Below are 10,658 nucleotides of genomic sequence, written 5' to 3'. Positions count from 1 at the left end.
GGACGCGGAGAATTCGGTAGTGAAAACGGCAGGAGGGGTCTCTCCTGGACAAAATGTTAGGGAACCGTTACTAGCAGATGACCCAGATATCGCGGAGTCTTTCTGCTGCGTACCATCTATGGTAGGGTGCTGATGGCGGACGGTACTTGGAAGAGGCGAATGAACCACGAGTTGCATGAGCTGCTGGTAGAACCATCCATCGTTCACACCGCGAAAATCGGACGACTGCGGTGGGCCGGGCACGTAGCCAGAATGTCGGAAAATAACCCGGTGAAAACGGTTCTCGACAACGATACGACGGGCACAAGAAGGCGAGATGCGCAGCGGGCAAGGTGGATCGATCAGGTGGAAAATGACTTGCGGACCCTCCGTAGACTGCGTGGTTGGCGACGTGTAGCCATGGCCACTTCGGCCTTAGTCTGAATAAATAAATAAATCCTACAGTTTATCTACCTAAAATCTGTCCTTTAAAAATAATAATATTATACATACATATTATTATTATCATCTCTGTTAGATTCTTCACTTTTGAATTACGATATAGATATAGTAATACTGCGATCGGAACAGAACAAAAGTTCATCGACTATTAAAAATGTATTTGAGATTGAAGCTCGATGCCTATCTACATCACAGCAGCAAGGTCTGAAATAACTGAAAATTTTATTCTGGGTAAAGGTTTTTTGGAAACACAATTTAGAAAAACCCAAAACTGGCTTTTGATTTCGTTAGAAAAAAGTGTCAGTCACCCTCGCGTGGGTCTGTTTAACTGATCCGTATGTATAGAATCAGTTTCATCGTTGCCATTCCTTCTTCTCATTGGCATTACATCCCCCACTGGGACATTGCTGCCTCGCAGCTTAGTGTTCATTAAGCACTTCCACAGTTAGGTTTCTAAGGGTCTGTCTCAATTGGATAATTAAACTGAAATTAAACTTAAAAGTGACATTTCAATAATTATCAAATAACCCTGCTCGCAGAGCAAGATTACTTTTGACAGATATCGAATCATTTTCCATCGATGTCCTATTGGAATTGCTGGGTAGCACCAGCCATTCTTATAACGGGGTGATTTTTTAATTTTCGTACTGTCACTTTTAAGTTTAATTCTCCAAATGAGACAGACCCTAAGCCAAGTTACCATTTTTGCATTCGTATATCATGAGGCTAACACGATGATACACGACAATAACTCAAGTATCACAAAAAAGAAAATGCTTTCAGATGATAGTAAATTGAGATTTTAGGGGAACAATTAGACACTTGTCATGCGTAACCGAGACCCCTCTGAGCGCTGATATAGCAAATCTGCACCTGCGGGAGCGCAAAATGTTGGCTTTGGGGGGTTGATAGTGACCACCAGTGCCCAACTGAGAGTTAAGGGGGCGCAAGCAGTGCGAGTCCGCACCTGCGGGAGCGCAAAATGTTGGCTTTGGGGGAGTTGATAGTGACCATAGATTTTAAGAGACTGTGAAAGTGTGCGGCCGTATCGCACACTATTTTTTGTACACACATTAACGCAAATCGCTCAAATAGACGAGAAAAAAAATTTGCATTTGAAAAAAGGTTCTTGGTTGTAGACTAAGCTTGACTAAGCAGGACGGTAGGGCTGTACACGAGACAATAATCAACCCGAAAATTTCCTAGACCGGACCGAAGTCAAACCCAGCCACCCTCAGCATGGTCTTGCTTTGTAGCCGCGCATCTTACAGCACGGCTAAGGAGGGCCCCGTTGCCATAGGGCACTGCACGGAAGAAACTCTTACGGATTGGGCCAGGTGAAGAATTGTTCGGCGAAGAGGAGCTCTGAACGGGAGGCTCGGTGTTAGAAGGAGCCAGGAGAGTTGCGAGGCGTGCACACTAAGGAGGAGTGTTGGAATATCAGGTAGTGTGCGACGCTTCGCTGTAGATCGAACATGGATAAGAAGCGGGCGCCGGTTAGTTGTAGTTGCTCTTTGGTAAAGATTAAGGAAGTTTGCTATGGATTATTGTATATACCTATTGTTGAATAAAGTATATACCTATATACCTATTGCTGGCAGAAGTATCAGTCAGTAGCCTGCCGTGGTGTAGAGAGGGAACTCTAGTATTTGTTGTTCTTCGTGAGAGGGTTCCCTTCCTATGGCCAACAAATACTCCCTAGCATAAGTCAACTACATTTGAGTCATCATGTTGCTGTTATCAAATCAGTCCGATTTTTGCTACTCGGGTGAAGTTACTCGGACGGTGATATAATCGACTGTTCAAGGACTGAAATCAGAATCAGCTTAATTTAAAAGATTTAATTTCTTTTACGTCAATCTTACTCGAACTTTTAAATGACACAGAGTGTATGGCGAATCAAGCGCTATCTCTTCGTATTTCATACTGCTATAAATATTAATGGGTAACCATTACCAAAAATGTTTTGTTCTACACATACAAATGCTTTATAAGTGATTTATAAGTGAGCTTAAGTGGATCAAATTTATCAATACAAAATTACTTTGAAGATTATTATAAATTTTGAATTGGCCTTAAGTATATGCGTTGATTAACTTCTACAAACATTTTCCGTACTTATGGCAAACTTCTTTTGTGCTGTCCGTTTACTACTATAAATCATGTCCGATATAAAAAGCTTGGATGAAAATTACATATGCGCATGTGCCGACTTGGATACAACACTGGACTTTTATAAGAAAAGGACAAATGCGACCTATGTGTGTTAGAGGGACTCATTTCTGATCGAAGGCATCTTGCATCAGGTTAGAATGAATGTTATTCTTCATTTGTATAAAGGAGTCTTGTCTAGTAGCAGGTTATTTACAACGTTTATGGGATGTAATCGATTCGAATATTACATAAGGCATGAATTGAGACCTGATATTTGAGTGAGTGCGTTTGTGCTTGACGTGTGGACTAAAAGCGGTGATACTTGGATTTTAGACGGATCGCTTTTGGACGTTGGCCATGAACTGTCCCAGAACATTTCCTCTTGGATAGTAAGTGCACACCACTATTACTTTGCCGCTGCGCGTTTGACCAATACCCACGCCCAGCTCTTTGGTACCCTTCCAGACCATCTGGGTAAACTGACCGCCCTTGATCACTCCCCGAGGTTCTTGATTGAAGGGGTACTGCTTCACTTCCTCGTACCACGACCGGCAAACATCTTTGGCGCTAGGTTTGGCGTGCCTATCCGAGGACCACAGACAGTAAAGGTTTTCTCCATATTTTGAGTTCTGACGGTACGTGAACCGATCGTCTCGCGCCAGAATTTCCGCCCATTGTTGCGCGTCCCGGACTAGTTCTTTGTGCAAACTGGAAAAGGTTAAGTTTTTTAGATGAAGTGCGTTCAATCTATTGAGTTTTTGACAACATACACTAAATCGGGAGCACCGTGCCTGCGGCGATGTTCATTGTGATGACGGAGCATTGTCTGCGAAAATTCATCGAACTGGTCCGGATCATTTTCGTCCACTATCCGAACGTGTTTCTCCACCTTCACGGTCGAGGTCTTGCTTGTTTCGCTAGTCAGCTTGTCTACGATTATCTTTGGTATCTCGAATCCTCCCGGTGGGGGGACATTCTTCGCAAAACTACCGATGTAGTTTCCGGGGGGATCATAATTAGCCACCACAAAGACCTGGCCGGACCTGAAAGAGTTTCAAAAGTTTATAAAATAACGTTATTCTCAGCTTATGGCATCCCTAGTTATACCGAAGCTCTAATTATTCTCTTGAAGCACGCTTAAAGCCCATTCAGATTACAACCATTTACGAGGTATTTGAAATGATAATTAACAATGAGAAATTAAATAAAAATAATATGAGTGAACTTTGACCATGTCAATAAACTCGTAAACCTTGTATCTTCAGGATCAAAAACCAATAACCTTAATCTGAATGATAACCGCAAATATCTATTATGGCTCACCTATTGCGGGCAACCGCGATTCCCAGCTCCCGACTGTCCTTCCATACGACCTGCGTAAAGTGACCAGTCTTGAGCGTGGCCGGTTCCTTTCCGTACACGTGCGTAGATTCCTCGCTGTACCAATTCTCCACCGGTTCCCGTCCGGTGATGACGACCGTCGCGTTCGGCGAACTCCACGAACAGAAAATGTTCTCGCCGTACTGCGAATTACTTCGGTGAACCAGCACCCCTCGCGCGGCAATAACCTTGGCCCATTCTTCAGCGTACCTGCACAGTCGCTTGTTCAATTTAAGTGGCAAAACGCCATGCTTGGTCCGGTACTCGTTGTGGGCTTTCAGACATTCCAGTTCGAAGTCGTTGAATAGTGACCGCCGCAGTGAGTTCTGCGACGCCGACAGCGATGGGGACTTCTGTCGTAGAATACCGATTGATGGACTTTTGGAACACCTCGTTGACTTCGGAGTTAACGGAGTGAATTCATTCCGATTGCTGCTATTGTTATTGCTCCTATCCAACGATTTATGACGTTGTTCTTTCAAAACTGCATGACTAGTGACTATTGTTGAAGTGGTGCAGTTGTTGTTGCGATCGCTCTTAATTGCCGATCTGGTCGAAGCACTCTGCTGTTCCAGCTCGGTTGTGGTGGTGAGAACCGTTCTAAGAGGGCTGATCGACAGCCGAGGTGACCCCATCAACTTGCTGGTGGAGAGTGACTTGGTCATGTCATTCCCGGTTAGGTCGAATTTCTCCTTGAAAACTACCGTGCGATCCGGTTTGTGTCCCTTGTACGTTTGAATCGTTTCCATTGTGATGACTTCACATAGTGGATCCTGTGAAAGAGAAATTGGATAGATGAAATAAATAGTGAATTTAAGAAAAACTCAAAGATTCGTATTGCGATAAGGTAGAATTTATAAATTTGAGTCATATTGTAATCGGTGATTCGTGTGCATGTGGCAGATAAAGCCTGAACATGGTTTTCCACACGAAATTAATTAGATTGATGCGTGCAACGCTTGGTTCCAAATCAACTGCATATCTGTAAGGACTCACACTGTGAGTAACTGTTTATTATAACTGTATAAAATTAATGAAAATGTTGGAAGTGTAGATGGGGGTGACATTTTTCCGTTCGCCGCCTCTGTACTAAAGGGCTACCAACTAATCGACATCGCCAAGAGAAAAAGTAACACGTTTCAATTCATTCAAATGTGAACCGTCGCGAAATAAAGTTCAGTTTCGAATACGCTGCTTTTCATTTACTCCGCGCAAAGTCCCAAGGTGATTCCGTTCTACCGTCTCGCTGATTGGGCTGTCCGCTGCATTCCTGTTGGGTGTTCCGTCGGTATTCTCCCACAGGTTATGAGCCCAGTATTTCGAGTGAAAGAAGTATCGTATTTTTTGGACGAAAAGCTCTAGAAGCAGTGAAACCTTTTTTGAGGTTGTGTTCGCGTGCGGTGCCGTTAGTTTGCGGCGGAAAAAACATTTTCGCGTGAGTCGTGAGCAGTGAGATTGTTTGGGCTCGTGTGGTCGTGCGGGTGGAAGAATATTGTGTTGACTCGCGTTTTGTTGTTTTGCTTCGTTATACAAAACAAGATGAGTGACAAATACCTTTTCGCCCGGCTGAACAATCTAAACTATCAAGTTTGGAAGACCTGTATGGAGATGTTTTTAAAACGAGAAGATACGTGGTTTGCAGTTGAGGATCCGGCACCGCAACCGGTAACGTCAGAATGGACGAAGGCTGATCGTAAGGCACACGGTGCAATTGTGCTCTACGTGGAAGACAGCCAACTAAATTTGATTCGTGGTGCTACTTCTGCCGAGGAAACATGGAACCGCCTGAAAGATTTTCACGAGAAGACGACCATGACGTCACGCGTGTCAGTTTTGCGTCGTATCTGCAGCCTGAACATGGCCGAAGGTGGTAATGTCGAACAGCATTTGGTCGAGCTAGAGGAGTTATTTGATCGCCTATCGTGCGCTGGTCTGGAGCTCGAGGTTCCGCTTAAGGTCGCCATGATCTATCGGAGCCTTCCCGAGTCTTTCGGAAGTTTGGTGACAGCCCTGGAAAGTCGCCCGGATGGAGACCAGACGATAGAGCTGGTGAAGCAGAAACTCCTGGATGAATACCAGCGGCGGTCTGAACGGTCGTCATGTACCGGAGAGAATGCACTGAAGCTACAAAGTGCTGGGCGAAAAGAAAAAGTTTGCTATCATTGTCGAAAGCCCGGTCACTTTCGACGTGATTGTCGCCAGTTGAAACAGCTGATGCACCAGGAGAAGAAAAGTGATCATCCGCAGAAAGGTGGTAAGAAAGGTGGACCGAAGGCCAAACAAGCGGCCGAGTCTGACGTTACCATTTGCTTCATGGCAGGAGAACAAAGCAACAGTGGTTGGCTAGTTGACAGTGGGTGTTCGACCCACATGACGAACAAAAGGGCTTTCTTCAGCAAGCTGAACGAAGACGTAAAAATCAAGGTGGTCCTGGCGGATGGTTCAACTACTACGTCTGCCGGCGTAGGCGAAGGTACAGTAAATTGCATCGACGATAAAGGTGGAGTTTTGAAGGTACTCTTCGAGGATGTACTATACGCCCCCAATCTCGATAGTGCTTTGCCATTTGTGTGGAAGCTAACCCGAGAAGGATTGAATGTCAAATTTGAAGAATCACGGTGCGCTATTTCGACGTCAGCAAAACGAGTGGTGGCAGTTGCAGAACTTCGCGGCAACTTGTATATGCTGAAGAAAGCGGCGGATGCAAAGGTGGGCAAGGAGGCTAGGCATTCGTCCAGCTGCCAACACACTTGGCATAGGCGGTTTGGGCACCGGGATCCGGCTGTTCTCGAACGAATCAGAGCGGGCAATCTTTGTGAAGGTCTAAAGGTACATGACTGTGGATTACGGCAAGTTTGTGAGCACTGCCTTGAGGGTAAGTCCAGCAGAATTCCTTTTCCTAAATCTTCAAGAACGCGTGCTGAGCGTGTTTTGGATCTTATCCATACAGACGTATGCGGTCCAATGAAGAATATCACCCCAGGGGGGTGTCGCTACCTAATGACCCTCATTGACGATCGCAGCCGATACACGGTGGTGTGCTTGCTTAGGCAAAAGTCAGACGCGGCCGCTTGCATCAAGCGTTTCGTGGCACACATGAAGACCCGTTTTGGTAGAGCCCCGTGCGTAATTCGGTCGGATGGTGGAGGTGAATATGTAAACCAAGAACTGAAGCAATTCTACGAGGTGGAAGGAATCCAAGCGCAATTCACGGCCGCTTATTCACCCCAGCAAAACGGCATTGCAGAACGCAAAAATCGCTCTCTCCAAGAGATGGCGACATGTATGCTTTTGGACGCCGGTCTTGCGAAGCGATTCTGGGGTGAAGCAGTAGCAACCGCGGCCTACTTGCAAAATCGACTACCATCACGTGCAGTTGACAGAACTCCATACGAAATATGGTTCGGCCAGAAACCTTCGTTAAGTAATTTGAAGATATTTGGGAGCCCCGCGTACGTTCACATCCCGGACAATAAACGCTCAAAACTTGACAGTAAGGCTCAACGACTACTTTTTGTCGGATACTGCGACGATCGAAAGGCCTACAGATTTTTGGACCCGAAGACCAACGGAATAACAATAAGTCGCGATGCGCGATTTATAGAACTTGGAGATGGATCATCATCGTCTTGTGATCCGATTCCTGGCAGTAATGAATATCATGTTGAACTGGATTCCGAAGATGAGGACGCCACTCAGGAGAAAGCAGTAGCGAATGTTCCGCAGGAGCAAGTTGATATCGAGAAGCCGTGTATTGAGGAGGAGCAGCAAGCAAGTAATGAGTCTGAGGAGGAGTTTTACGGATGGGATGATGAACCCGAGCGAAACAACGTGCAAGCTAGTGAGGTTGAGCGCGCGCATACGAAACGAAGCACAAGGGGTGTGCTTCCCAAGCGATTTGACGATTTTGAAGTAGATGTTGCGATGGCTGTGCGCGAAGAACCGACAAGCTATGAGGAAGCGATTAGTGGTTCGGAACAGGACCTTTGGAAAGTGGCAATGACTGCTGAGTACAAATCTCTTATAAAAAACGGGACGTGGATTCTAGAAGAACTACCGGCTGGACGTACACCTATCAGCTGCAAGTGGGTATTTCGAAAAAAGGAAGACAATGCGGGAAATGTCACGCGATAACCGAAGAACGGTTACGGAGAGTTTACGACCGAGGGACATAAAAAAGTAAGTAGGGTATCGCCAGATGTTCCTGGCAGGCTATAGCGCTTCGGCACACCCCTGTAGAGCCGCGATTACAACTTTGACTTCAATTGCAACTAGCGGCATCGTAAGTTCTCAAGGGAGCACACACGATGACGGAGGACTTTTGACAAAATATTGTATCTATCCTTGTTTTTTGAGCCCGTACTGGTAACTTGACCCTGCCAGTAATATCGCCTGTAAAGCCCGCAGTCCACTGTTTGTCATATTGACAAATATTTGCCAGATGTCAACAAATATATTTTCTTTATGTGTACTGACTTGTCAAATATTCGTTTATCAAATATTTGCAACACTGTGCAAAACAAATCTCGCTTAACTTTTCAAAAGGACCTAAGTAACATTATTTTCTTGAATTAATTTGAATAGCGCAATCAACAGAAAAACAAGAAAGCTTTCGATTGCAGTACTCAACTTAATTCATGAAAAAAATGTTACTTAGGCCTTTTGAAAAGTTAAGCGAGATATATTTGCAGAAATGACAAATCGTGTATTGTCAAAGCTTCAAATATTTGATAAAGAAAATTATTTTCTGATTTTTAGTGGAATGTCTTCACTTGTCATAAGACGAGTTTGTACAATCCCATTTAATTCCACCACTTAATTGTACCTTGACAGATACGTATTTCGACCTCAACAGTAAGGACGTCTTTCAGTGTCTCGTACTTGACTAGTCAAGGCCTCTAGTGTTGACTGGAATGTTCTGCCTCCATTCACCTGGAATAAGCATTCCGTTCTCGGTGTATCGATCAAATTACCCTGTGGGTGCATATAGGTCCGTGTAGCGCTCCATGAGCATATTGTGCAAAGCATAGCATGCCAATGTAACCATTTTAGTTTTTAACCGGATCCAAATAAATGGGCTTTCGAAGTACTCGAAAACGTGCTGAAATAATGCCAAAAACATTTTCAATGAATTATTGGCAGTGGCTGATTTTCTACCCGCCGCTGTCACATCCAGGCGCTGTAGTATATGCGCAAAATAGCCAGCAAGAGTTAACCGCCAGAAATGTGTATGGCGAAAGACATCTAACGCGGGTTTTTTCAACATTAGAAACTTTTCATGAAAAACTATTTGGTACCGATTATGTAGGAAGGTGTCCGCTACCATGCCTACTAAATATTTTTTGATGAAATTTTGAGAAATCGAACCTTAGATGCCTTTCGCCATACTGATCTCAGAAAGTTAACTCACTCCTAGTGTGCCGCTGTAAGCACGCTCAAAGCAGGCGATACATTATACAACGTGCCCGAAAGAGTCGATATTTGAAAATTCGCTGAATGGTACCCCGGGGTAAGTGAAAATACGGGGTAAGTGATGGCTGTCGATGAATCGGTGAACGTTTTTAATGGTAACAATGTTCTAGAAAGATAAAGTAAAACTATCAATGAGTTCACCTGACACAAAAATATTTGAAATCAAAACCATTTGCGGCTCTGATGCTATTGCTAGATCATGACTTTAAACTACCGGGAGATGCTATTACTTTTGTGGGGTTTGAGTATATTACCATCAGCGTGTGATTATACATTAACCCCTCAGCGTGTCGACCAGTGCGCAGCAAGCCATGACTCGGCCTCTTCTGGTCAGACCTTCGTGGCGTGCACACGCACCCACGGAGAGCTGCTGTCATAACAATTCGCTCCGGCCATTCGGGGCCACACATTTTGGCGATCCTGCCAGGAGATTTGTTGGATCCTGACGCTGATTTCAAAAACACAAGAAAATGGGTTGTGGTTTGGAAAATCACAAAGCGTGTCTGGAAAACCGCTGCAAAATGGATTGTGGTTTGGAAAATCACAAAGCGTGTCTGGAAGACCGCTGGAAAATGGATTGTGGTTTGAAAATCACAAAGCGCGTCTGGAAGACCGCTGGAAAATAGATTGTGGTTTGGAAAATCACAAAGCGCGTCTGGAAGACCGCTGGAAAGTGGATTGTGATTTGGAAAATCACAAAGCGTGCCTGGAAGAGCTGGAAAATAGTTTGTGGTTTGGAAAACCACAAAAGGCGTCTGGAAGACCGCTGGAAAATGGATTGTGGTTTAATAAATCACAAAGCATGGGAGACCGCTAGTTTGTGGTTTGCAATACCACAAGGCGTGTCTGGGAGACTGCCTGAAAAAAAGTTGACAATCTATTAAATCCCAAGGTGGGTCATGGAAGCATTTATTTTGGTTACAATAAATTTAGTTTGAAATGCATAACTTAGTGACTTTAGTGTACATGAGACTATTAGTTAAGCTAGTTCTATCTAAATCTGAGAGATATGGAGATCTATCGTATGCTACAAAGTTGTTTGGAAGGCTTAATATATTATCTTGAAGTTTATTTTGGAATTTACTGAGTTACTAGTCGTAGCGGAATTACCCGTTGGATGAGATATCCAACATTCACGATGCTCAAAAAACGTTGCCAGCATTCACAAAGTCATAAGTTTGGAGTTATTGGCTAATAGTACTGGTTAACAT

The 10,658-nt window shown here is 44.4% G+C and overlaps 1 protein-coding gene across 10 annotated transcripts in view; it reads right to left on the bottom strand.

The window, feature by feature from the left end:
- Window positions 1–2,268: 2,268 nt before the first annotated feature.
- The window catches only part of LOC134218091 (uncharacterized), a 136,212-nt gene continuing 127,822 nt past the window's right edge, over window positions 2,269–10,658 (bottom strand). For all 10 annotated transcript variants that reach the window (XM_062696963.1, XM_062696960.1, XM_062696961.1 and 7 more), the window contains exons 4-6: window positions 3,919–4,748; window positions 3,366–3,638; window positions 2,269–3,303 (exon numbers count right to left, since the gene is read on the bottom strand). In XM_062696963.1, coding sequence (XP_062552947.1) covers window positions 2,925–3,303; window positions 3,366–3,638; window positions 3,919–4,748 — 1,482 coding nt within the window. In that variant the 3' untranslated portion in view covers window positions 2,269–2,924. The remainder of the gene's footprint in view (window positions 3,304–3,365; window positions 3,639–3,918; window positions 4,749–10,658) is intronic.

The sequence above is a fragment of the Armigeres subalbatus genome, chromosome 2, assembly GCF_024139115.2.
Source record: "Armigeres subalbatus isolate Guangzhou_Male chromosome 2, GZ_Asu_2, whole genome shotgun sequence".
NCBI lineage: Eukaryota > Metazoa > Arthropoda > Insecta > Diptera > Culicidae > Armigeres > Armigeres subalbatus.
Note: the sequence above shows the minus strand (reverse complement) of the source record. Positions and strands in the feature narration are given on the sequence as shown.